At 33.8% G+C, this 26,869-nt stretch overlaps 6 protein-coding genes and 3 non-coding genes across 11 annotated transcripts; 6 read left to right on the forward strand and 3 right to left on the reverse strand.

Annotated features, from left to right (window-relative positions):
• Window positions 1–1,093: 1,093 nt before the first annotated feature.
• Window positions 1,094–1,185, forward strand: LOC112493489 (small nucleolar RNA snoR26). Its single transcript, XR_003057971.1, has one exon. It is a non-coding gene; the product is annotated as a small nucleolar RNA snoR26 (small nucleolar RNA).
• Window positions 1,186–1,260: 75 nt separating this feature from the next.
• LOC112493495 (small nucleolar RNA snoR27) lies at window positions 1,261–1,353 on the forward strand. The gene has a single exon (XR_003057977.1). It is a non-coding gene; the product is annotated as a small nucleolar RNA snoR27 (small nucleolar RNA).
• Window positions 1,354–1,773: 420 nt separating this feature from the next.
• Window positions 1,774–1,927, forward strand: LOC112493499 (small nucleolar RNA snoR137). The gene has a single exon (XR_003057981.3). It is a non-coding gene; the product is annotated as a small nucleolar RNA snoR137 (small nucleolar RNA).
• A 2,106-nt stretch (window positions 1,928–4,033) lies between these two features.
• On the forward strand, window positions 4,034–6,136 carry LOC107430752 (tubulin beta-1 chain). The gene is made up of 3 exons (XM_016041630.4): window positions 4,034–4,686; window positions 4,828–5,097; window positions 5,211–6,136. The coding sequence occupies exons 1-3, from the start codon at window positions 4,293–4,295 to the stop codon at window positions 5,888–5,890; spliced, it is 1,344 nt and encodes a 447-aa protein (XP_015897116.1). The 5' UTR covers window positions 4,034–4,292; the 3' UTR covers window positions 5,891–6,136.
• Window positions 6,137–7,139: 1,003 nt separating this feature from the next.
• On the reverse strand, window positions 7,140–8,757 carry LOC107430715 (L-type lectin-domain containing receptor kinase VIII.2). Its single transcript, XM_016041588.4, has one exon. The coding sequence runs from the start codon at window positions 8,463–8,465 to the stop codon at window positions 7,392–7,394; it is 1,074 nt and encodes a 357-aa protein (XP_015897074.3). The 5' UTR covers window positions 8,466–8,757; the 3' UTR covers window positions 7,140–7,391.
• Window positions 8,758–11,672: 2,915 nt separating this feature from the next.
• LOC107430708 (uncharacterized) lies at window positions 11,673–16,497 on the reverse strand. Of its 2 annotated transcripts, none has more exons than XM_016041580.4 (5): window positions 15,977–16,497; window positions 14,909–15,087; window positions 13,553–13,913; window positions 13,020–13,137; window positions 11,673–12,009 (listed from the first exon to the last, which is right to left on the reverse strand). In XM_016041580.4, exons 1-4 carry the CDS (start codon window positions 16,400–16,402, stop codon window positions 13,057–13,059), a joined length of 1,047 nt encoding a protein of 348 aa, XP_015897066.3. In that variant the 5' UTR covers window positions 16,403–16,497; the 3' UTR covers window positions 11,673–12,009; window positions 13,020–13,056. The 2 variants fall into 2 exon arrangements, with proteins under 2 accessions (XP_015897066.3, XP_048319861.2); XM_048463904.2 differs by lacking the exon at window positions 11,673–12,009 and adding an exon at window positions 12,614–12,909.
• A 746-nt stretch (window positions 16,498–17,243) lies between these two features.
• Window positions 17,244–19,169, forward strand: LOC107430723 (fructose-1,6-bisphosphatase, chloroplastic-like). The gene is made up of 4 exons (XM_016041598.4): window positions 17,244–17,848; window positions 17,998–18,222; window positions 18,348–18,854; window positions 18,979–19,169. The coding sequence occupies exons 1-4, from the start codon at window positions 17,414–17,416 to the stop codon at window positions 19,048–19,050; spliced, it is 1,239 nt and encodes a 412-aa protein (XP_015897084.1). The 5' UTR covers window positions 17,244–17,413; the 3' UTR covers window positions 19,051–19,169.
• A 180-nt stretch (window positions 19,170–19,349) lies between these two features.
• On the forward strand, window positions 19,350–22,195 carry LOC107430709 (fructose-1,6-bisphosphatase, chloroplastic-like). Its single transcript, XM_060817884.1, has 6 exons — window positions 19,350–19,354; window positions 20,249–20,309; window positions 20,417–20,752; window positions 20,843–21,067; window positions 21,159–21,665; window positions 22,016–22,195. Exons 1-6 carry the CDS (start codon window positions 19,350–19,352, stop codon window positions 22,085–22,087), a joined length of 1,206 nt encoding a protein of 401 aa, XP_060673867.1. The 3' UTR covers window positions 22,088–22,195.
• A 30-nt stretch (window positions 22,196–22,225) lies between these two features.
• Window positions 22,226–25,542, reverse strand: LOC107430697 (nuclear distribution protein nudE homolog 1). 2 transcript variants are annotated; one of them, XM_025079482.3, is made up of 7 exons: window positions 25,224–25,542; window positions 24,823–25,084; window positions 23,778–23,978; window positions 22,992–23,664; window positions 22,780–22,880; window positions 22,634–22,693; window positions 22,226–22,517 (listed from the first exon to the last, which is right to left on the reverse strand). In XM_025079482.3, exons 1-7 carry the CDS (start codon window positions 25,395–25,397, stop codon window positions 22,471–22,473), a joined length of 1,518 nt encoding a protein of 505 aa, XP_024935250.1. In that variant the 5' UTR covers window positions 25,398–25,542; the 3' UTR covers window positions 22,226–22,470. The 2 variants fall into 2 exon arrangements, with proteins under 2 accessions (XP_024935250.1, XP_015897054.1); XM_016041568.4 differs by having other exon boundaries at window positions 22,992–23,667; window positions 25,224–25,539.
• Window positions 25,543–26,869: the final 1,327 nt, after the last annotated feature.

Genomic DNA, 26,869 nt, shown 5'->3' on the forward strand with positions numbered 1-26,869 from the left:
TTATCAGATTAATCAGATTTATTGTTATATTAATCTGATAACAAAAATACACAATACAATACTAACAAAAATTTGATTGCTTAATTACTCAAATAATAGACACACTGTTACTAATACACAATTAACAGCACGAAATGGACAATAAAAATATATGACAACGAAATCAAGTCTCAGCCAGGACAGTCTAATAGTAAAACATATTGTTTCCAGATGTGAATCACTTACCCAAATATATATATATATATATATATATATAAATATATATATATATATATATATATATATATATGTAAAAGACCATGGCAACCAATTGAAACTATAATTCACAAAACTAAAATCAAGCATAACAATTTTTTATGACATACACAAGACGGAAATGGAAATTTGTGTCTATGTGGCAACGTAGTAATTATTATTAGCTATGTGTAAAATAAAACAAATATAAAGATACAAAATAGAAATTAATGAAAGCTCAAAAAAAAAATTATTTATATATTTTTGACTAAAATGTATAAAACTAAAAAAAATTATTTATATATTTTTGACTAAAATGTATAAAACTAAAAAATTGATAGTCAAATTTTCAAATTTATTTGTTAGAGTCTTCGTTAGATAAAAATTGACAAACCGCTAAATTTTTTTTTTCAAATAAATAGGTTTATACAGTATGAAATTCTTTTATTGAAAAACAAAATAAAAATGATTAAATGAGATTGGTTTACCATGACTCATTGGAGGCAAACCTTTCCCTTTTTAATTTAAAAAATGTGGTAAAAGAAAACAAAATTAAATAAATAAATAAAAATGAAAAAAATAATAATAATAAAAAAACCTGATAGTGTCGTATGCGCTTAACCAAATCGAGTTGGGGGGTGAGAATAACCCTAGACTGGTTTAGAATATATCAGCCACCATTTGCCAAACAGACCATTTAGGGTAAATCCGCTCCACCTTATATATGTTGACAAACACAAACTGAACCCTCTCAGATGCCCGAGCTTCGTCTTTCCCGTTGGGATCCTCTAGGGTTTCTCTCTGCAATTGATTTTCGTGAGCCTGGAAATTTTCAATTTTTCTTTATGGTTTTTGGTCAGGAGCATCATTGATGAGTTTATTATATTGTTATCCTTGCACTTTGATTGCCTGTGAAGAAAATCCATGGGGAAAATTTTCTCTGAGATGCTCTGATTTTTTTCTTTTTCATATCTGCTTTTAGGGCTTTTGAATATCGTATTTTTTTTGTTAATTTGAATTTGAATTATTGGGTCAGTGATGCTAACAAAATCTGCGTTATCTATCTGCAATTTCCAATATTGGAATTTGAAGATAAATGATATGTTACTGAGATCTGATTGTCATTTGCGACTTTTTTTTTCCCTTTATTTTTTTTCTATATGTGATTGATTCCTGAGAGCTGTTTGGTAGAAAATAAGTTAAAAAAAAAAAGGGAAAAACCCATTTTCTTTTCTGCTCTTTCTGCTTGTTGCAGTGTGCGATGTCACCGGTTTTCTCAGTATCCAAACAAAAGTGGCTGCTTTTATTTTTTAAATTTTTTTTTCCAAAACCAATTTTTGGATTTGTTTTCACTTGCTTCCTATAGGCGTTGCGTTCCATTTGGTTTGGTTCCAGAGGAACGTGTCAATGGAAGCGTAAATTAGCTTTCAATTTCAACCCAAAAACCATTATTGAAGTAGATCGGCTAGAAATATATATTAGCTTGTTCTTAGGGTTGAAATTGTGCCATTTTTTTCTTCTGCATAAATTTTCAGTGTTGTTGCTTCATAATGGTGAATTCCCTCTTATACCAAGTTGGGGGTGTTCAAGTTTCCCGAAGCATACATGGATAGATTCTTTGTCTATGCCAGTATTAAACAGCAATGTGCATTTTTTGCTTTTTGCACTTTGTTACCTGTCTCCTGGTACATCTTTTCATCGTTTACTCTACTCTGCTTTCTTTTTCTTTTGCTTTTTATTGTTTAAAGTAACACATCTTAAAAGTAAAAGCTTGGATATTGATGTGTGTAAAAAGGTGTAGAATGGATAAAAGATCGATGGGCAAGATATTGATGGGGGACTTGGCCATGGCAAATGGGTGTCAACCATAGAAGTAGACTATTCAAATTAATTGGAAAGTACAAGTTATTTTAAAATTTTAATTAGAGAAAAAATGTACAAACAAAACCACTTTTTAATGGAAAATTTAACATTGTTGAAAAGCAATTGAGCAGCACTTGCAAAGAAATGATTATTCTTACACTTAATTAAACACAAGTAGATGTTCATGTTTTGAAAATTAACCCTGAACAGTGTCAAGAAAGGTGAAAATCAGTAAGAAGTGTGTTAGTAATATTCTGCTTTGCTATTAATATTAAATACCTTTAAAGAGTTTGAATTATTAAATTTGATCATCAATTATGTTCTTAATGGAGTTTAATAAAATTGATCATATAATATTCTTGTAAAGGAAGATTGAAATTAGATGGAAGACAAGAAAATGAATACCCCAGATACTGGATTGTGACCATTTTTTCAGAAAGTATAAACATTAATAATTTGTTTTATTAAAGTATATTTTATTTAAAAAAGAAATGATTATTCTTACACTTAATTAAACACAAGTAGATGTTCATGTTTTGAAAATTAACCCTGAACATTGTCAAGAAAGTTAAAAAATCATTAAGAAGTGTGTTTATAATATTCTGCTGTGCTATTAATATTAAATAACTTTAAAGAGTTTGAATTATTAAATTTGATCATCAATTATGTTCTTAATGGAGTTTAATAAATTGATCATATAATATTCTTCTGAAGGAAGATTGAAATTGAATGGAAGACAAGAAAATGAATACCCTAGAAACTGGATTGTAACTAATATTTTTGTCACAAAGTATAAACATTAATAATTTGTTTTATTAAAGTATATTTTATTTAAAAAATGGCTAATAATAGTTATTCATATTCTTATTTTTATATATGTTTTAGTTAATTCATATTAAAAAGAAAGCTAAATATTACAAGTTACAGCGTGGTAAATGAGTAAAAATCGAATTGAGAATGGTAGACTTGGAAAATGGACATTGTTGGAGGACACTTCTAAATCTAAGTGAGATGTTTATCTTCGATAAGCGAAAAACTAAAAAATAAAGAAGTAAACTATAATGTACTTTTTCGCACTTGTGGTGGTGCACAGTTAAATAATTATTGTCTTCCAAGTGCATGATAAAATAATTAAATAAGCAATTCCACAAAAGCATCTTAAGATTAGTCAGAAATGAACTTTAATCTATATTTGAATTCCACCAGCTTAACAGATTGTCATTTTTAAAGCCTCAAGTATATTTAAAAAAGTTGCACGAAAAATTATAAACAACATATTACTTATTTTTTTTATTGTCCAAAAGAAAATTATATAGTTCCTTATTCTTTTTAAAAAAATTAGAAATAAAATTTTCAATCCATAAAAACCATTTGAAATCTACATGAGAAAAATAAAGCATTTTAATTTTCATTGTTTGCTTTAAATATTTATAAATAAAACATAAAACATACATATTCTATTTCGTATACACTTATTGAATTTGGAAATTTTACTTGCCAAAAAAAAAAAAAAAACAAATTTTTTTTTCAAAAATAATAATTGCACATTTTCTTAGACGCATATTAGTTCAATTCAACATAGAAGAAAAATAAACCGTCATCAGCCAGGTGGTATATGTTATGACAATAAAATTTTTTTTTGAAAATTTTAATTGTTTTTTTTTTTTTTTTGGTAAATTAATTATTTATAGTCTAAAATAAACAAAAGTTTGGTTTTTCTTATACCAGAAAATACAGCTCGTTGTTTTGCACTTCCGAGGCTGTCGTTTTCCCAAAATTTATACAAAAATTAAATAAAGAAATAATTATATATTTGTTAAAACAATAAGTCACTGTCCAGCTGTCAATGAAATTTAAAATTTGAAATTGAAGCGTTTAAAGTTCTACCGTTTGAAAATCACAACTCATTTCCACTCAATTCAAACGAATAAAAAAAACCAAAATCCCAAAAAAATAAAAAATAAAAAAAAACTCCCGCTTATTCTCTCATTCAAAAAAACAAAGAAACACCGCCCAAATGTAACCGTTGGGATACCTTCTTTTCTATAAAAGATCTCTCCGTCCCTACGCCCATCTCTCATTACCTTTTCTCTCTTTCTCTCTCTAACCCCCCTCTCTCTCTCTCTCTCTAACTCGTCTGGTTTCCCACAAAACCCTCCTCTTCTTAGTTCGTCTTTTTCGATCCCAAAGAAAAAATGCGTGAGATTCTTCACATTCAGGGTGGTCAATGCGGCAACCAGATCGGAGCCAAGTTCTGGGAGGTCGTTTGCGCCGAACATGGCATCGATTCCACCGGAAGGTACCATGGTGACTCTGAGCTTCAGCTTGAGAGGATCAATGTCTACTACAACGAAGCCAGTTGTGGTAGGTTTGTTCCCAGGGCTGTTCTCATGGATCTTGAACCTGGTACCATGGACAGCGTTAGATCTGGAACTTACGGTCAGATCTTCAGGCCTGATAATTTCGTTTTCGGTCAGTCCGGTGCCGGAAACAACTGGGCTAAAGGCCATTATACCGAAGGCGCGGAACTGATTGATTCTGTTCTTGATGTGGTCAGAAAGGAGGCTGAGAACTGTGATTGCCTGCAAGGTGTTTGTTGAAACTACCCACCTACTTTTTTTTCCTTTTTTTTTTTTCCTCTGCGTTTTCTTTCTTTTCTTTTAATTTTTTTTTCTTTCTCATTTGGTTGCTAAATTTGGGGTTTGTCTCATTTTTTGTTTGTTTTTTTAGGTTTTCAGGTCTGCCATTCTTTAGGTGGAGGAACTGGTTCGGGAATGGGTACTCTTTTGATTTCCAAAATCAGAGAGGAATACCCAGATCGGATGATGCTCACTTTTTCCGTCTTCCCTTCCCCAAAGGTTTCTGACACTGTTGTGGAGCCCTACAACGCGACGTTGTCGGTTCACCAGCTTGTTGAAAATGCTGATGAGTGCATGGTTCTTGACAACGAAGCTCTCTATGACATTTGCTTCCGCACCCTCAAGCTCACCACCCCAAGCTGTAATTCCTTAACAACTTCATGATTTTTTTTTATTTTTCTTTTTCTGCCAATCTTGCTTTTAAATTTTTGGAATTTTGTTTCTGATTTTTGTTTGTTTTGTTGGGTGGGTCAGTTGGTGACTTGAACCATTTGATTTCTGCAACAATGTCCGGAGTCACCTGCTGTTTGAGATTCCCGGGCCAATTGAACTCTGACCTTCGGAAACTTGCAGTCAATCTCATCCCCTTCCCTCGTCTCCACTTTTTCATGGTGGGTTTTGCTCCTCTCACCTCTAGGGGTTCTCAGCAGTACAGAGCCTTGACTGTCCCAGAGCTTACCCAGCAAATGTGGGATGCCAAAAACATGATGTGTGCGGCTGATCCACGCCATGGGCGTTACCTCACAGCTTCGGCTATGTTCAGGGGTAAGATGAGCACCAAGGAAGTTGACGAGCAGATGATCAATGTACAGAACAAGAATTCCTCCTACTTTGTGGAATGGATTCCCAACAACGTGAAGTCCACTGTCTGTGATATCCCACCCACAGGCTTGAAAATGGCGTCCACTTTCATTGGAAACTCAACTTCGATTCAGGAGATGTTCCGCAGGGTGAGCGAGCAGTTCACTGCCATGTTCAGGAGGAAGGCTTTCTTGCACTGGTATACCGGTGAAGGCATGGACGAGATGGAGTTCACTGAGGCAGAAAGCAACATGAATGATCTTGTTTCGGAGTATCAGCAGTACCAGGATGCCACAGCTGACGAGGAGGACTACTATGAGGACGAAGAGGAGGAGGAAGTGCATGATATGTGAAGTGGATCGAGAAAAATATGGTGGTTTTGATTTGGCCGATGGATGTAAAATTACTGCAACTTCCAGTTGCCGGTCTCTGGCGATGGGTTGTTTGGGGTAGATGTAGGCCATAACTATCAATGAAAATTTAAATTTGTTTCTGACTTTGGTTCTTTCTTATGTAATTTATGGAGAATGAGACAATAGGATCCTTTAATGTTCCATTAATATTTTCATATATATTTTTCTTCAAGTAAATTTTTTTTTCATAGTACTGTGAACATGCTTTTCTGAAGAACAGGCTTTACTATACGTAATTCTCCAAACTCATGGTTATTCAAATTTGCTGACAATGAAGCTCGATTTAATCTACTCACCCATTGTATGTTTAAGAAAATTTGCACCTTGGAAAATTACTAAGCATAAAGAAGATCATTTTTTTCAAAAAAATTTTTGTTGATTGAAAATTTTTTAATTTCTTTAAATGATTCATTGTGGTCGATCAAGCTGAAAACAAATTGTTAAAAAATGTTGTTTTAAACTAAAAACCAGTTTTAATGTTCTCTGATTCTTATGAGCTTGCAGGATAATGTGGATTGGATTTGTCCTCCAAAAGGATTTGTTAAATCTAATGTGGACAAGGAAACCAAAGATGTTTTTTTGGGTATTATTGCTTAAAACTAGGAAGGAAATCTTACTAAACTTTGGAGCTTTGGATAGGCTATTGTCGACCCAGAGCTTGCTTTCAACAAGAGATGTAGAGAAAAAGGTGGATGAATGTTGTTTGCCAACTTGTTAATTGGTGATCAAGAATCTGAACAACCCTCCTGCTGTTAAAGGAAGCTCATGCTTTGTTCGAGGGGACATTTGATACACCAAAAATATTAAATCTTCCCTTTTCACTTTTTTTCAAATTCAGGACTTCTCAGGCAATTCTTTGTTTTATTTACCCCTGTACTCCTTCATTTGATACTCGTATGATTTTACACCAATAGCAAATGTGATAAATAATATCATGTTAATTTTACACTAATTATACAAGTACATTGTAAGTTGCAACTACAACTTCAATAGCTCATGTACGTAAATATCAGATCCAGGACTTATCTTCAAAATACTTATCAAGCAGACATACAATCAGGACTACAAGGTGAAATGTCAAGCACCAGTCATTGCTATCTATTTAGAGAATGAATGTCTAGGTGGATGAATTTGGTTATCCGTCATTGTCATCAGTTTAAAGAGTCAAAGAGTATTTTCAAAGGAAGAGTGGATTAAATCCTACGATATTTCATTTCTTCATTTCAGAGTGGAATCCAAGTGCTCCAAATATTTGGAGAAATCTCTAACAAAATCTACTGCTTGCATGTTTGACAAATTTGCTTCTCCAGATTACAAGTTACAACCAGTCAATGACACAACAAAAACTAAAAATACAAAGTCAAAAAAAAAAAAAAAAAAAAAACAAAAAACCATTGATTTACAACACAAACCATACAACAGACCCTCCAGCATCCAACCTCTACTGCTTCCCATCTTCGGTGGCTTTATCTACAACTACTTTCACCTTCTTATACTCAAAATCCACAGGTTGCACAGCATACTCCTCCGGCACCACTGGACGCCTATTACCGAATATCGTCCACAAATACAAGCCGGTGAATGCCGCCAAGGCTCCACAGGCAGCACCAAAGATCATTGCCGCAAGAACTCTAATCAGACAGTCCTTCCTCTTCTGTACCGTCAAATGTTTTGAGCTCTTAGCAAAGGCCTTAGGATCCAGTGGCTCGGAGTGCATCCATTGGGGAATATGCCTCTGCTCAAAGATCCAAGAGTAGAGTAAACTAGTCTGAGAGAAGTTCCAACTAGATGCACTCAGACCCACAAATGCTTCCTCATCATCCCACATCCTTGACAAGTCTATCGGGTACCATAGCAACGGATCAGAAGGCTTGGAATCCCCAAATTTACTCAATCTAACTTCTAGTCGTTTAGAACCCGCTTCATAATCTATCCAAGCATGAGATTTATTCCCAGTATGAAGACTCATATTGATAGTTGAAGAATTGCTTACTTTAGCTGATACCACACTACCCACATCAATTCCCACATGAACATTTAACAAACCATCATACTTAGAGTCACTTAATGTATAGAATTTAACCACAATAACTTTAAATTTGCTTTTTCCAAATCCCACAGAAAGCCCAAATGAGCAATTACAAAACTTATTGACATCAAATGCACTAGGAACCACAATGAAGGCCAAACCATCACCATTGCCAGGAGAAACAGAGAAGGAAAGGTACGTGGAAAATGAGACCAATTTCTGAGGTTTACCTTCAACAAGCTTGATGGGTTTCTTGTACATGACTCTACCAGCACTAGAACTCGATGAGCTAGTAATTTGAACAGCATATCCACCATTGACGACCTTCGCATCCCCATAAAAAGCAATATTGGACTCCAATTTCTGATTTTTACCAAACTCTGGAAACGAAAAGGATGAATTTGAGTCTGCAGCAAAGGGTCTGAAGAAGAAAAAGAGAAGGAAAGTGAAGACGGTGAAGTGCCCGGAAATGGATAAAGCGGCCATGGATGGAAAATGGGTTTGAGCTGAATCTGAGTTTTTGTGAGGAGAAGTGGGATTTCTAGGGTTTGTGGAGGAGCTCCATTTTAGGTCTAAAGGTGAAATTTTTATTTTTTTTATTCTAGGGTTCGGGAGCAGAAAGCGGAGGAAGAAAGTAAAGAATAATGGGGGGGTTGGATTGGAGGGTGTGAAAATTAAATTCGTTTACTCGTTTCTGCAAACTCTGTGACTTACTTTCTCCAAGTGCTTGCTGACTGAGGGAATATAATAAAGCACTTCTTGCTTCCTTGCACTTTACTAAAATTCTCATTTATACCCCATATTTTCTGTATTTATAGAACCAACCTCTTACAATTGATTATGTGACTTTTGGGTAATGATACCATGGCTTTTTTAGTTATCAACCATAATATTAAAGAATGTTTGTTCAGATTAAAAGTCAATAAATAAATATAAAATATATAAAATAAAACCACAAAGAATCCAAGGAATTTGTTTGAGAATATTATGGAGGATTTTTATAAATTTTTGTGAAATCAAAATTTATGGATATTTGTTTGAGAATAGATTTTGATACATGACGATTCAAATTCAGAATTATCCTCTATAAAAATAATGGATTTGATATTAGATTGTTTTCAAAAAGATAAATATATATTTTTCAATAAATATAAAAGTTTTCTAATAATGTTTGGTTAAAATTGTTTATCTTATCACAAACTTCAATGATAGTGTGTAGACAAAATTCCTACCATCCAATGTATCCATCGATGGAACTATTGATCCTCAATACCACTAATGCCCTTCAAATCAATTGGCAATGAATTTCTTACCAACTAGATTACAAACCATTGATGATGACTCAGATAGGTTTTAGATTGAATTCAAGATATGAGGTTAATTAGAATATGGTTTTTCTGATTTATAGAAGGTAACAACAAGTGGTTGGTAATAATGCAAAAATAAGCAAAGCAAAAGTAGGTGTTGAAAAAAATTTCAGAAAAAACAAAAAAAATTAAAAAAATTAAAAAAGAGAGGATTTTGGAGATGTGAAAAAAGGGTTCGAAAGAGAACAATGATAGGGTGAGTAGGCGAATGAGTAAACACACTATTTGCTTTTTCTTTGCTTTAGAGAGCCAGCTGTGCACAATGGGCAGCGAGTTTAACTCTTTTTCATCTTTTTTCTATGCCCACATCTTTTTCACCTTTTGTTTTTTGTTTTCGTTTTTTGGCTAAATTTTTTTCAGTTTTAGTTTTAGTTTTTTGTTATGTGAAAAAGTTTTGAGTTGTAAGAGTTGGGTTGGGTTCGGAATGAGGCCAAAAGGGAGAGTTGAGAGAGAGAGAGAGAGAGAGAGAAAGAAGTATTTGGTGAAGAGTGAAGGGGACCATTCACTTGCTTGCCCACCAAGTGTCCGATAAACACCAAACAGAAAGATGTTGTGCACCGTGCCTACTTTAAAAGCAATACCCAAAACAAACAAAATAAAAACTAATGTTCGCGTGCATCTCGGTATCATAATAATACCTTTGTCATTGCAATAAAAGTAAAAATTTATGGTATGCAGAATTATATTTCATTCATAGAAATATTTCAGTCTAGGGTCATGGTGAAACAAACAAATAAATCTACTTAACGAATCTTCTTTAATATGTCGCAGTCTCTTTACATACTTTGGAACCTGAAATCCATTATAACAACAACAAACAAAAATAAAAAAATTATTTGCTCTTAAAGAAAATTATAAGGAAATTGTACATTGCATTAACAAAGAAGAAGTTAGAGATTCCTAAGAAGCTATTCTCTTAGCAAGACCTAAAATTCTTTCAAAATTTTTTTAAAAAAACTTTTGGAAGTTGTTTTTGAATAAGAAGCAGCATTTTAGCCTAAATCTTTTATTGCAATTTTAGTATATGATTAAAAACAACAAATATAGTTGGTAAAAATGACAATCCACAATATTTACTAATATCATTATGATTGGGCGAGAGTGGGAGAGAAGATTGAATAGCAAAGTCAAAATCCATATGCAAAGCAAGTGTACGTCTCGAGTAGAGAGCATTGAACATGTGCAGCAGAAGACACTTTGAGAAGGCATTGAAGAAAAAGTGATAGGATTAAACCCAAGGGGTAGTTAATATTTTATATTTTTTTGGAAGCCAAATGTAGGACCAAATTGAATGAGCATCACCAACTCTTTTTTACTCATTTACTCACCAACTCATATGATTCGTGTTGTTTGCTTTAAAGTTCATAGTTCTTCTACATTCTTTATTTCATTGCTGGGTTGTAAAAACCTGTGGGGTCGTAATTCAATGTTTTTTGGTTTTTGTCAAACTTGACATTCTTTCTTGTGTAAAAAACAATATGTTTATTTTATTAGATTTAAAACCAATACCAAAGAGGTTGCAAATATGTAGTAGGAAAGGAATTAAGACCACAAGGTGGGTCTCAAATGGGACAAATCTAAGAACCATAGAGACCAGACATTATATACGATAACAAAATTCAGAAATGGGTCGTTGTGAGTTGTTAACAATTGGCAGCTCAAGCTATGGACCGCCTAAAGGAATTTTTCAAATCCTTATCACCTTGTGACCAGGGGAAGATGAAGATTTTTTGTTTTTCTTTAGGCATTATACTTATCCAGACTCAAAACTCATCTCTTCTGGGAAGTTCTTCAACCTAAATTATTTGCCTGACATGCTTTTTCCATTTAGTGCTTGATTTAGCTTCTTTGTATTTTAGGAAGATAAAGAAACGAACAACTAAGATGACTTTTTAGATAGGAATCGATATCACTATTCATTTATTGTTTTTCTTTTTCATTTTGTCATTTTTTTAGTTGCTCGTCCACTCAAAAGTATATAATAATGCACACAGCACTTTGGATTTCCCCTGACAAGTGAAAAATTATCATTCTTTTAATTAAGGGATAACTTTTGGTCCCGGAAGATATATTTGTCTTAAAACTTTCCTTTATGCATTATAAGATGAGAATACAGAATATTTTGTCTACGTGTTTTGCAAACTATTCGAATTAAGTACAATAATATTAGCTTTTTCCCTTTTTGAAAAGCACTTATGATATCTCCAAAGGAACTAAGCTGTCTCTTAAAAGAAGAAAAAAGTTATTATTCTTTTGCTTGGCGTTGTAGCCCCACTGTTTCAACCAAGAGAAAGCGAGAAAGAAAGAGAGAAGGAAAGAAAGAAAATAAGAAATATTATAGGCTAGTTTCCATTGATTTCAGCTGAATTAAGTACTATTCCCCATCCCCAATTCAAATACTAAGGAAAAAAGAAAAGAAAAGAGGAAAAAGAGTAAGTGAGCAGTCACTAGTTTTGCAGAAAGGGTACCAAAAACAACAGGAATTTTCTCTCTTACTCCGAGACAACCTTTATGGAATTTGCTGGCTCATTTAATAGCTCGGTGCCTTCCAAAAACGCCTTCGAAAATGTAGAGAAGAATGTAACGTATGATGGAAGGACCACCCTTTAGGCTGGGGCAGGCCAGTCTTCTTCTTACCCCACTTATATTAATGAATCAGCTACCTAAACAACAAAGTTGGTTTCTTAAGAAACTCTGAAAATAATATCTGATAGGTATTGAAGTTCTCAAAGAACTGTGGCAGGTTAAGCAGCTTAGAAAAAGATGATAAAGATTCTCCCTGGGATAGATAACCCAATTAGTCAACAAGCAAATCAAACTCTGTGTATGTTGTGCACGCCTGTTTTGTTTTTCACTATTTTCTCACTAAACCAAGCAGCAAATTGGTCCCAAAAAAATATAAATGAATAAAAACATGCATGCATATGCAAATTAAGACAAGCATTGATGCTCAAGTCGTGCTCTATCGATGAGAATGAGATGACCATCAAATTTCAATAGAGGGGGAGGCCAAAACCAAAAGCTTACAAAATAGTAAAATAAGAATAAAAATAAGGGATATCTTATGTTTGACAATATAGGTTTCAATATGCTCACAGCATAGATTTAAAACCCTTTGTTTTCATTATTAAATAAAGGAGAGAATATTGAATACTTTTAATCATACTCATCTTGGTAAATATAAATCTTGTGACATGATGGCAGATAAGCTAAAGTTACAGATAATGACATGGATATTTGAAAATAGTACATGAAACGTGTCAATCATACACATGGAACCACATATACCTTCTTTTGTATTACTCAAAGTGAATCAACAAAATGTAATTCCATAACATCATCAAATGAGCATCCTCGTAATCTATTCAGAACCTGGTTCAAAATGGAAAATCTAATCGCCCCAGCCCCTCCTCCTCTACCCCTCTTTTCCATCACTCTTTTGTCTTTTCTTTTTCCATTTTCATCTCAACTGGTTAATCTGACGAAGTTCAGATCTATCCAACTCTTATGGCAATGAAAAGCAATGAACTACCCTCTTTAATTACTACGGCTATTTATGCTCTCTTGGCCCACCCCCAAAAAAAATAAATAAATATATATATATATATATAGTATGAAAGTAAAATTTTAGTATTAAAGAGATTAAAAGAAGTTAGCAATGGCATAAACTTACCATTTAAGAATAGCATGATCACAAAAAAGTATTTATATCACTTTGTCTCTGCAACAATATCATTGACATCTAGATCTACTAAGCTCTCTTTCCCAAACAGTGTAAATCCCACAGTTGCCTGCAAGAAAACAAAGCGATAACACTGTTATTTGAAGGTTTCTAATTAGGGCTTTAAGATCCTTTAAAATTGCATACAAGCATATTACCCCAAATTGAACTCTTTAAGTTGAATAATTCATGTTAAAAAAAGAGAATATCAACAAGGAATGGCAACCAAATCTCTTATTTTAGGTATAAGTAAAATTAGTGCTTATAAGGCATGCTTTATTCAGTTTATAGTTTTCTGATTATTGTGTTTCATTTAGATTTCCTTATTTTGATGATGACACTTTCAGACCGCCTGTAGAAGCGTATCTTAATGTAATAGATATTCAGTTTTTGGCATTGATTTAAAGCCTTTTCTTTTCCCTCTTTCTTCCTATTCTTATCTACTCTTTCTTTCATACTTCTTTCTTGTATGTAGCCTCACATACCTTTCCTGTTTTGCGATTCACCTTCTTAAGGATGCCTTCAAACTCTGCAAAAGTCCCAGATACAACTCGAACAGTAGAACCTGGAGTAAAACGTTTGTTACCTTTTCTTTTAGATGAACTATTTGTGAGTAAATCAGAAGGCTTCTTAGATTTCCCTTTGGGTTTGGTATCTACAGTAGACTCTGTCGCATCATTAGAATCTAAATTAGATTCCAGATTGAGCGTCCCAGAATAAAGGGATTCTTTTTGCTGCTGTTCCTCAAATGCTTGTTCATTTTTTTCTTGTTCGTCTTTTGCCTGTCTGAAGATTGCCTCCATGTCAACCTCAGAAACTGGCCTCGGTTTGTTGATCTGTCTTTTCCTGTTCATGTGAAAATATTAAAATGACCACTTCAAATTTATATAATGTCATAGCATGATAAAAGTAAAATCAAACTTTCAAGGATGCATTAACATCAGACATCAAAAAATTGTTTAAAACTGTTTATGAAGCCGAAAATCCAGGAGATAAAAATATGTACTCACAACTAAACATGTTCTCATTTGGATTTTGTTACATTACCAATTTAGAATGACACTTTACAAATTTTTTTGAGGAAAATTTAGAATGCACACATGCAGTCATAAACTGGATTAAACAATAAGCTTTTTACTTTTTAATACAACCCCAATAATCCCATCAAATGAAGGGACTTCAACAAGAGGTAGAAAGGAATTAACTATTGTTATAGCATAGTTGACACATCTATTGATGTTTTTCCTTGAGATTTCTCCTTCATGTCTGTTAATTGTTAAAGCATCATTGCTCCTAGAAGGTCAAATTTAACTTGTGGGAGGTGAGTCATTATTGGTTTTTATACTAAAACACTCCACCTTCACTTCACATGTGGGTTTTGAAGTTTTGAGTGAACTCTTTTTGGTCCACACTCTATATATTAGATTCTATCAACAAATATGTGAGAAGCCTCATTTGAGCCAATAGTTAAATCTATATGTAGATTGAGAAAGGGGTAGTACAAGTTGAATAAGACTTATTTTTGAGTAATTGAAAAAGTAGGTAGGACTTGGAACACAAGATCTCTTGCTTTGATATCATCTTTAAAGCACCATTATTCCTAAAAGCTCAAGCTTATTAATTTATTTTCATACTTTATCAAAATGTTAAACAACAACTTCTTGCTACCAACATTCACATTTTTTTAAACACAGGAATATCATGTCTTTGGCAACTATATAGAAACATAATAGAGGTTAGATTGAGTGACTGACAATGTAATGAAAATAGAATTGCAAAAACGTGGTTTTTAGCAACCCTCACATGTATGATAATGCAAATAAAATATAATAAATACTCACGTATTTCCAACCTTAGAACCAACAAAGCCTCCAACACCATCACACTCTCTTATAAAGTCATGGATCTCTTTGTTCAATATGCACCTTAAAAAAATGCACCCTGGGAATAGTGGTTTTGGTTTAACTGAGTAGGAACCATTTTTTAATTTCGTCTTCACCTGGATGGCAGGAGCATAGACCTGAAAACGAATACTTAGGTAACAAGAAAAACTTTGCACAATTTTATCTGCCATTTATATCTCATGTACAAGCTTTTAAATAAGTACAATAGATAGTATCATAGTATCCCTTCAATTGCACAAATGATAGAATATATATTACTTCATAAAAATACATCTTTAAACAAATGAATATACTTTTGATAATGCCACTTAATCAAACCATTGAACAAAGAAACTGGGAAAGCTATCATTTTAACAAGGTCCACACTAGCTAGAGCTTCAAAAAACTTTAGCTCTTTATCAATTAGTTGCGACAGGCACTTTCAACTCTATTGTAATAGCGAGTCCATTCTACAATGTTAAATAATTATGGACTAGATATCTCTAAAATCTTTATCTTAAGTTTTTGGTTCAGATTGGGGATCAGCCCATGCAGGAAGGGTCCTGCCTTACTGCCTTATCAATTCAATGTCCTCTTAGTTAAAGATCCAACATACTAAGAAATAATCATTTCATTCAAAATAAAAGCCAGTGTTCCTTATAGCCTCATAACAAGGCAAACCCAATGGATTCCAGTTAAATTCTTTATGAAATGCCAACTATAATTCCACTTCTAGTGGTGCATCCTAGACGATAACACATTCTATTTCAAAACAGATAAGAACTAGAGCAGTCAATATATGAGGTAAAAACTAGTAAACCAAACTTAATTTTTCCAAAGAAGAAACCAAAACCATATATGAAGTAAAAACTAGCAAACCAAACTTAATTTTTTCAAAGAAAAAAACAAAACCATAAGTACTTTGTACTATATTTCAATCCACAGTCCATGACAAGCAATAGAATTTGGCAAAAACACCCAGAAAGCAAAAGCTGGAAACCGGAAGAGGGAAAAGCTTTGGATGACCTTAAAATCAATGTGAGGAAAGTTCCTGGCGAGGCAACGAGCGATGAGTTCTGCAGTCTCATGACCCCTGACCCGAGAAACCCGGACGACCCACCATTGGGGACCCAACTTAGCAAGGTTATCAAGGTTGAGCTCCTCGGTCCAGGACTTATAAATCTTCTTAGGTTTCTTGAGAAGCCTCTCTTCCACTTCTTCTCTCCAGTTATTGCCGGCTTTGCTCTCTCTTCTCTCGTTTCTGAGACGCCTTCTCTCTCGGGCACTGAGCTCTTCTTGGCAGCTAGCGTTGTTGGTGGTGGTGCTGGTGGATTCCAGAGTCGCAGAGACTGATAGTTGGGGGAGTTTGATTCCGTGGGTTGAAAATGGAAGAGGGGTTCGCAGGAAGAGAAGGTTTTGGCAAGGACTCCATAGAAGAAGCCCTTGTGTCATCCTTCTCTTTGGGAAGGTTGTTGTCGTTGATGAAGCAAACGATCAGTTTTCTGTTCTGCTCTTCTGCTCTGGCAGTAGTTGGCGGTACAATTAGATAAGTTTTGCTCCAGATTTTTGGAAAATGGGCAATGATACTGGATTTCTCCATAGGATCCATGGACCCATTTGGTTAGGAGTTTGGATCTCGTTTATGGGCCTCAACCTGTAAGTCCAAGAGCATTTTTAATCCAAAAACTCACAATATATATATATATATATATTTTTTTTTTTCCTTTGCTACAACTCACAATATGCTTACATTATTTGGAATTACAGAAGTTCTTTTTTTTTTTTTTTTTGATTTATTGATGGTCATTATTTGACAGCCAATCATGTTTTTCTTACTTCAATTTTTTTTTATGAAAATAAAAAGAATTTACTAGCTTATAAAACTAATTTTGATCAAATTATTTTAAATTTAAGCTAATATGATTGTAGAATATTTTAGATAATCCAATTCAATCTCTCAAACCAAAAGGCCACTTAGAAATTTGTTGCTGTTAATCCTTTAGTGAGCTTGATAAGAAATAAATAAATAATAATAATAAAGGACAAATATTTGACATTAAAGTTGGAAAATGAAAAGGGATATTCTTTTTGGATATCTTAGAATAAGGTGAGCGCATAGAGTTTTTAGGTGTTTGTATATAAATTACAATTTGAAAAGCCTGAAATTAGGCTTGGATTGTAGAGAAGCCCAGACCGATTCAAATTTGATCCCAGCCAAGTTGTACATAGCCACTTGTAGTCTTCGTCCTCTTAGGATTGTCCAAGGAATCATGATCACATAACGAAACCATGAAGGAAGATAAGTGGGACCCAGAGTAACAGAAATCTTTTGCCAACCTCACATTCTCCCTCGCAATCCTACTAAACACCCCAAATGACAATGGAAGAAAGTTGAAGAAGATAACTGAACAGGAAAGCAAGAATTAGCAGAGCAGAAAAAACTAAGCAAAAGCAAGCCCAACCATGGTTGCAGCAACAGTAGCAGCAACATCACCTTCCCAGCTCCTTCTCTACTCTAGCTCTCGTTCCATCTCTCAGCTCTCTCCACTCCAACTCTGCTTCTTTGACTCCAGAGCTTCCCCTTCATTTCCAAACCACAACCATGGAAAGAGAAGGCAAGTGGGTTTTGGAGTGAAGTGCATGGCAATAGCAGCAGAGACAGAGACAAAGAAAAAGAGTGGATATGAGATTCAAACGCTCACAAACTGGTTGTTGAAGCAAGAACAAGCAGGTGTGATTGATGCAGAGCTTACCATTGTCATATCCAGCATTTCCATGGCTTGCAAGCAGATTGCTTCTCTGGTTCAGAGAGCTAGCATCTCCAACCTTACAGGAATTCAAGGTGCTGTCAACGTCCAAGGAGAGGACCAAAAGAAACTAGATGTCGTTTCTAATGAGGTTTGTATAAATTGTACTTAATAATTTTCTTTGATTCAATGATGGACAAATATAAAATCAAGAAGATGTCAAAGAGTTTAAGACACAAATGGGTATAGGATTAAAAGAAATACTAATTTTTCAGTTTGATATTCATTTTGCATTAACAGGTTTTCTCCAATTGCCTGAGATCAAGTGGAAGAACAGGAATTATAGCATCAGAGGAAGAAGATGTACCAGTGGCAGTAGAAGAGAGTTACTCAGGCAATTACATTGTTGTATTTGATCCTCTTGATGGCTCATCCAACATTGATGCAGCAGTGTCCACTGGCTCCATCTTCGGAATATACAGCCCAAACGATGAGTGCCTTGCCGACATCGGTGATGACACCACGGTAAAACCTCCACTTCTTAGTGACTTTTAGAATTACTAGTACAAAAACTTAGACCTTTCGTACAAAAGCTGATAGATTTTACCATTAGACTGGCCTGATAAACGAAACGTCGTTATTATATGCAGCTTGACAAAACAGAACAAAGGTGTATTGTGAATGTATGCCAACCAGGAAGCAACCTACTTGCTGCTGGGTATTGCATGTATTCAAGCTCAATAATCTTTGTGCTGACATTAGGGAAAGGAGTATTTGCTTTCACTTTGGACCCCATGTATGGGGAATTCGTTTTGACACAGGAAAACGTACAGATACCAAAAGCAGGGAAGATTTATGCGTTTAATGAAGGGAACTATCAGCTGTGGGATGACAAATTGAAGAAGTACATTGATGATCTTAAGGACCCTGGTCCGAGTGGGAAGCCTTACTCAGCTAGATATATTGGTAGTTTGGTTGGGGACTTTCATCGAACACTTTTATATGGTGGGATTTATGGGTACCCAAGAGACAAGAAGAGCAAGAATGGGAAGCTGAGGCTCTTGTATGAATGTGCACCCATGAGCTTCATTGTGGAACAAGCTGGTGGCAAAGGATCTGATGGGCATCAGAGAGTTCTTGATATCACCCCTGTTGAAGTGAGTAAAGATGGTGTATAATTTTATTTATTTATTTATTTATTTTAAATAGGTATCTGAGTTCCAGCATTTAATTATTGGTGAATAAATCTAATAAGTCTTTTTCTTTTTCCCTGTCTTACAGATCCATCAGCGTGTTCCACTTTACATTGGAAGTGTGGAGGAGGTGGAGAAATTGGAGAAGTATTTAGCTTGATCTGAATTGTAAAATGCAAAGAAACATGCAAGTTTTGTCTGTGAAATTAATGTTCTATGACAATTTTCCAAGAAATACAGTGAATTAAAGTACAGGAACAAAACAATGTGATTCCTTTAGTGCTTGTCCCAACTTTCTTTTTTGCTAGGCAAAGACACAGCATGTAATGAAATTGGTGTAAATACCAATAAATTTTTTTTTTTTTAAATTTCAAGCCAAAAAAAAAGTAAAATGAAGTTTTTAAAAATAGATAATATGATGAGACCATTCGGAAATTTGAAAGTTTGAACCAACTAGTAATGAGGTAAAGAGAAAAGATACTAATCTACTTGTAACTCTGAACAGGCGTTCAATATCAAAATATGGAATATTAATAAAGAAAGGGATTAAACCAATAACAAAACTATATAATTATTATGAATTCAAATTTAAAAAAAAAAAATTAAAATCTTTTTTTTTTTTATATTTTTTCTCTTTCTCTCCAAATTTCAAAATTTTGCAGGTGATATACCAAATTATGATTTAGGAAACGAACAAATAATACTAATATAAATTATATGCAAATTTAAAATTTTAAAATAATTACCTTTATATATGTTAAAATTACAAAGACACCCTTTTATATTTTATTTTTATTACAATAACCATATTTTGTATATCATTTACAAGGGGGGGGGGGGGGGGGACCTATTTTTTATATATAAATATTTGAATTATTTCATATAAAATCAAGTGTGAAAATTAAAAATTTGTGAAATACAAAAAAGAGTAATGTAAAGTATCACTCTTTTTATTTAAAAATTATAAATCAGCAAGTTACGCATACGTAATTTTTATTTAAAAATTATAAAAATATATAATCTATAACAATATTATAAATGCCAATAAAAGATTAAATGACATTTTTATAATTTCTCTAATTGTAATGGTTGCTTTCCAATTAATTGGTATTGAATATTGATTATATAAATTTACTTTAAACAATTTTTTGTAGTGATATAAAATACAATATAATTTTTAATCCTTTAATGTAAACAGTGAACCAATTAAGCAATCTCCTTTAACATATAAAATAAAATAATATATATATATATATATATATTATGCGAAACTCAACTTTCAGGGGTTGGCAACTTGGCATCCAAGTGGGCAGAAGGAGTACTTGACGGCAAATCACATTCACACAATTGTCGCACAGCAACAGGGACGAAGATAAGCGGGAAGCTCTGTCACCGACTCAGAGAAACATCTTAGAAATGGTTCGCGCACTTCCATCTTCGTCCTCGCACTTCCTCTTCTCTCCCTCTCTCCCTTCCAGTTCTCGTCGCTCTTCTTCAACTTCCTTCTCTTTCCACCGTATTAACAGACAGCCGACGGTCTCCAGTGGCAGCAGTACGGGCTTTGTCCGTTGCGAAGCCGCTCCATCGGCTGCGGTGACTCTGTCAGATATCAAAACCGAAGAAAAGCAGAGAGAAAGAAGAGTGACTACCTAATAGAAAACCTAACCACATGGCTTATAAAGCAAGAACAACTGGGCAACATAGACACCGAGCTCACGATCGTGCTTTCAAGCATCTCCTTGGCTTGCAAACAGATCGCTTCGCTGCTTCAGAGATCCAACATCATTAACCTCACTGGCGGTCAAGGCACAATCAACATCCAAGGCGAAGATCAGAAGAAGCTCGATGTTATCTCCAACGAGGTCTGGTTTTTACACGATAATTCTCGTTTTCAGAGCTAAGGAAAATAGAGATTTTCAATTTTTTTTTTTTTTTTGGGTGCAATTTTGCAGCTGTTCTGCAACTGCCTTAGATCTAGTGGAAGAACAGGGATTATAGCTTCGGAGGAAGAAGACGTACCTGTTGCTGTAGAAGAAACTTACTCAGGAAACTACATTGTGGTTTTTGATCCCATTGATGGATCGGCAAACATTGACACTTCCTTAACAACAGGCTCCATCTTCGGCATTTATGGCCCTGACAAGCAATGCCTGATCGACATCAACGACGACTCTTCGGTAATCAATGAAATTGCTTCAATTTTACACAATTTTTTAATTCAATTCCTCAATCTAATTGTTCTCCAAGCTTAAAAAAAAAAAAAACCAGCTAGATCAAGAAAAACAGAATTGCGTGGTCAGCGTTTGCCAGCCAGGTAGAAACTTGTTGGCCGCTGGGTATTGCCTGTATTCAAGCTCTGTGGTCTTCACTTTGTCTCTTGGTAAAAGGGTTTTTGGATTCACCTTGGACCCTTCCTATGGCGAATTCGTTTTGACTCATGAAAATATTCAGATACCCAAAACGGGTAAGATTTATTCATTCAATGAAGGGAATTATGATCTCTGGGATAAGAAGCTGATGAAGTACCTTGACCATCTTAGGCAACCGGGTGCAAATGGAAAACCCTATTCTGGGCGTTATATAGGCTGCCTGGTTGGTGAAATCCATAGAATGTTGCTTTATGGTGGTATCTATGGGAATCCCAAGAACAAGAACAGCAAAAATGGGAATCTGAGGCTTTTGTATGAATGTGCACCGATGAGTTACCTAGTAGAGCAAGCTGGTGGGAAAGCAATAGATGGTCACCGGAGAATCCTTGGGATTGAACCTCATGAGGTAAATGTTAAAATTGTCCCTATATAGATAACTTTTTGCAAATTCTGCCATAGCTTGAAATTCATATATTTTCTGTTTGCTACTTGGAAAATGAAGCATTTTAGATTGCGAGGATAAAAATATATATAAAAACTACTTTAAAATAGGAATTTCATGAAAATAAATGGGATTTCTCTCCTAAAACTTAGCAATGTGTATGAGTATGACTATGAAGGATAGTACCTTAACCCACAGAACCACTTCATTTACATTTATTAAAGAAAAAAATAGGGACAAAAATGAATTATATATACGAAATATTTTATTAAGGTGTCAAACCGAATTTAATATTCACTGTGTTTCTTTGGCAGATTCACCAGCGAACACCAATTTTTATTGGAAGCGCCGACGAAGTAGAAAAATTAGAGAAGTATTTGGCTTGAGACAGTTCTCATTTCCTGTTCGCTTCGGCTTTACCCAATACTAGTGTTAAGCATTTTGTATCATATTAACTGGTCAAAATTCTTATTTAAGGAAAATATGCTTGCATATTGTGTTACTTCCTTAATATGGAAAAATCCTTAAAAAATACAATACCCGATCTATATATATTCAGAGAAATAAGATACATATGGAACAGGAATAATGATCACCTTTACAGGCTAGGACCTTCAACCCAAGCTAGATTAGACACAGCGTTAAAGAATATAGTATATAAATTAATATTCCAAAATCAGCTTGCGATGGTTGTTTAGAACAAGTTAACATAGTTACAAATCTTTTGCAGTTATACATGTTGTCATCTTAAAATCATTCCCAATTCTAGTTAGTTCCTTGCAGAAGAATTCTGATCCACAGTCCCACGATTTTTCACTGAAATTCGAAAAGCAAGCAAATCAATCCTCTATAACTTCAACAGTTTTAACCAAAAGAGAGAGATAGAGAGAAAGAAAAAGCCTAACAAGGGACACATTGAGTAGAATAATTACCAGGGCTTATAATTTTTATGCATCTTGTGAAAGACTTCATTGCGGTCAAAGAATCAGGGCCTGCAGCATTTCAAGTACATAATTTATTAATTAATGGGTTATATGTGGGGTGAAAACTGTAATTTTTTAGAAATAAGTTCCAGTACCTTGCACATTCACATCTTTTAGTACTTCTGTCACGGTTGATGAGAACTCTGACATAACTTGATTAACTCCCATATTATCATCCACTGGTTCATGAGGTGACCTGTATATAGCAAATGTAATAGGGATATTACATATTTAAGATTATAATAATCAATAAACGACTGAAGTGAATATCACATGAAAATAAGCAGAATCAGAGCAAGAAAAATACCCTGAAGCAGTGTGCGTAGAAGCACCTATGGCTGGTTGGCAAGAATACCCAGCTCCTTCACATTCAAAATCAAATTCTTTTAACACATCAGTGAAGTTGAAATCCGCTCCAAGGGCATCTAAATTAGGCAAATCAATGTCAAAAAAATCTATGTCCTTTTCAGACTCAGAAGTAGAAATCTCTTCTGCAATTGGTCTGTCTGAGCTAATTAGTTCATCAGAATTATCAAAATCAAGCCTCCCTTTGACATGATCTTTCTTAGTCTGCCTCTTAAAGTTCGTCTTGACCGGTGAGGAACTGGAAATGCAATGGTTTCTCTCCATGTAATAAGTCATTTGTTTGAAGGGGCTCACTGTCACTCTTTTGGATGAAATTACAGTGCATCGTGTTGGGGTTCCCTCTTCAGGAGTATTATTGTTACTGCAGTTAGCAATGGAAGTAACCTCAAGAGGAGATATGGATTTGTCATTTACAGGTGAATTTGCTCGTGGAGGAGTTGTGGGACCAGAATTTGTTGGAATGGAGAGTGAAGGCTGATTGAACAAACACTTTGCCACACTTGACCCATTAACCAATGATCCACTGGGTGCGCAGTTGTTGGCTGATGGCTCAGGTGCACAAGAGGGCTGAGCACTTTCTTGAGCATTATCTGCACTACCAGCCCTTGAAATTTCTTCTGCACCAGAGACCCAAAAAAAAAAAAAAAAAAAACAAATTTGATTAGATACGTTCAAAGCTCAACAAGAAGAAGCCATAAATCATATGCAGAACTCAAATAAATTTTACCTTTCGCCGGCGGCTTCTGGGCAGATAATTTGCCCCGAGATTTCTTTGCAGCTGGAGGGGCATCCAGAACTACTTTAGAGACTTTTCTCTTATTTGAAGATGGTTGGCTTGTAATTGGTGATAAGAAGTTCACAGGTTCAGAATTGATGTTGGAAGGTTTGGACACTGGATGAATAATGGGCGTTTTGTGCAAAGGAAAACCTACAGAGTAGAAAGAATAACTTTATCACTCAACAGGTACTAACTTTCCAGAACCAATCAACGTGATGTTGTTACTGGCAAACATTGCATTCGAATTTGAAATTTAAGTACGAAGAGCTTGAGTGAAGGAAAAATTATTGATTTACCCCTTCAAACTTTGGGACGATTATAATTTAATGACTTCTAATCTATAAAGCTTTAGTCTTTGGCAGTGAAAAATATCATTGAATCTTTTATCAACAAAACGAATTAATTGACACTAACAAAAGATTTTAGAAAGTTTTTACCATAATTGAGAGTTGACTCAAATAGGATTATTCCCATCAAAATTTTGTTCTAATAGCACAAATTTGAACTGAAGTACGGATTCACAACAAGAAGTAAGAAAACGTGATACTACAAATCTACAAATCAGCCAACCACGAATAACAAATGACAAGACAGGATATTTTGGGGCCTCTTTTTTGGTTCAAAACATTTTTTTTTTCTTCTGTTTTCTGAAATAATTTAAGCACCTACTTTTATTTGAAGATAATTTGCAAAAGGGTAAGTATTGGTCCTTGAAATTTATTTGTTCTCGCAATTCATTGTGGAAGTCATCAAATATGCTTTTTCCTATATTTTTTCTATGTACAAAAAAAAAAAAAAAAAAAAAAAAAAAGTAAAAAAAAAAAAATTAACACGCAAATTAAATTTTCAGAGCAAACAAGACGAAGTTCCCGAAATCTTAAAAAGTCTGCTAGTTCAATTTGGGATTTTTTTTTTTTTCCAACTAATATTTATCAAATCGCATAGAGTGCAAAAAAACTAGATCCAAGGCAGAGTTTTTATGGAGAAAATATACCTGCAGGGGACCCACTAAAGGAGTAGGACTGAGGAACCGCGACGAGCGGTTGAGAAGGAGCAGCACCAGGAATTGTAGGCGTAGGATGGCTTCCGCTGGCATTGTAAGCTCTCATGACATTTTCCATTCCCTGCAACAGACACTGGATCCGACTATTTTCCTGCTCCAATCGAACCCTTTCCTGATCCACCATAACCTTCTGCTCTTTCAAAATTATATACTCGTTCAACATCGTCGCCAAACTCAGTAAGCTCTTCGGCACCTATCCATATCCAAATCCAAAACCCCCAACAAAAAAATAAATTAATAAATAAATAAATCAAAATCAAAACTCCGATAAACGATCCACTTTAAAAAAAAGAAAAAAGAAAAAATTAATAAACATGAAGCAGCGTAATTACCTCTTGAACGGGAGATCTGGATAAGAGAGAAGAGGCCTCGTTCCTGAAAACGGAGTGAGTTTCGGAGAACTTGTTATCGGAGAGATAGCGATCGACGATGAAAGCGATATGTACGGGAGTCACTTTCCCTTTCCCGAAAGTATCCGATCTCTTGGCTTTGGATTGCTTCCCCATGATTTTTGAAAGAGGAGGGAAGCCGAGGGTTTCACAGAAAAGAAAGAAGAAGAGGGGAGAAGATGGAGTTTTCAGATCCGATCGGATTGAAACAAAGAATGAAAATGGAGCGGAAAATGAAAAGAGGAGGGAAAATGTATAAAAGCGAGAGCGAGGGAGCTGAGGATTACAAGACGCGGGAGTTTTTAAAATTTTTTGGCCTTTAGAAACAACGAATTGCGTTTTGGCCCTTGCATAATTTTTAGCGGTTCTTTCGAGTCCCCGACCGGTCTTTCCCTCCATTCCCAAGGGTATATATGGAATTATATTTCTTACTACATTAAATTTTATTTTTACATTTAACGTATATAAATATATATATATATATTGAACAATTCAACGTATAAATATATATATATATGTATATTTTATTTACATGAAATAAGGCTTACATTATATATTATTAAAAAAAATTAATAATAATTTTTTACTTTATATTGGAAATGAAAGAAAAAAAAAAACAAAAAACTAACAAACAAGCTGTATTTGTACATTTGATCTAGTGGTAAAATCATTTAAAATGCATATATTAGATTTAAATTTTAAATTTGATGAAATTTCTACCTTCTCAATTGTAAGGAGTTTAATATTATCAAAAACTTTTCAAAGAAGACCTTAATATTTTGGGTTTGTAAATTGAAAAACAGAAAAATTAAGCAAAACCAAAAAATCAATCCTTGTAAAATAAATGCCGTAAAGCTTAGGTCCTGTTTGGCCATATTTTTTATTTTTTGTTTTCAAAACATTGTTTTTAGAAATGAAAATAGAAAATTATTTTTTTTATTTAACAAAAACAATAAGCGTTTGGCCATTGATATTTAAAAATAGTTTTCAACACAAAAAAACAAAAAACATATTTGGTTAAATAGTTTTCAAAAATTTTTTAAACAGTTTTTGTTTTTTGTTTTTTGTTTTTTTGTTTTTTTTTTTTAACATACAAGATTTTTTTCTTTTTTTCTTTTTTTTTTCATACAAAAAACCTTATGTATAATATATATAGCTATAAAATATTTTTATATATATACATAATATTAATTCATTCATATATTAATGAATTACATACATATATTTATATATAATATAAAATATATATTAAAAGATAAGATAACATTTTTTTCTGTTGAATTTTTTTTCTTCTATTATTATTGATTCATTCTTTTCCTATTATTATTGATTCATTGATATTCATTTTTTTCCATTCCATGTGTGCCACATTATCACTCAATTATTTTTTTATTAATTAATTATTAAACGTAATTGATATTATATAAAAAAAAAATAATTGTTGCTAATAGGAAATTAAATTTTATAAGTCTAATATAAAATCTCCAACTATAAATATCCATTAAATTACTAATTTTTACATATTACTAACATAGTCATGCCACATTATTTGTAAAAGCTGATTTCGATAAGCTGCTATAAATGTTGCT

The sequence above is a fragment of the Ziziphus jujuba genome, chromosome 6, assembly GCF_031755915.1.
Source record: "Ziziphus jujuba cultivar Dongzao chromosome 6, ASM3175591v1".
Taxonomy (NCBI): domain Eukaryota; kingdom Viridiplantae; phylum Streptophyta; class Magnoliopsida; order Rosales; family Rhamnaceae; genus Ziziphus; species Ziziphus jujuba.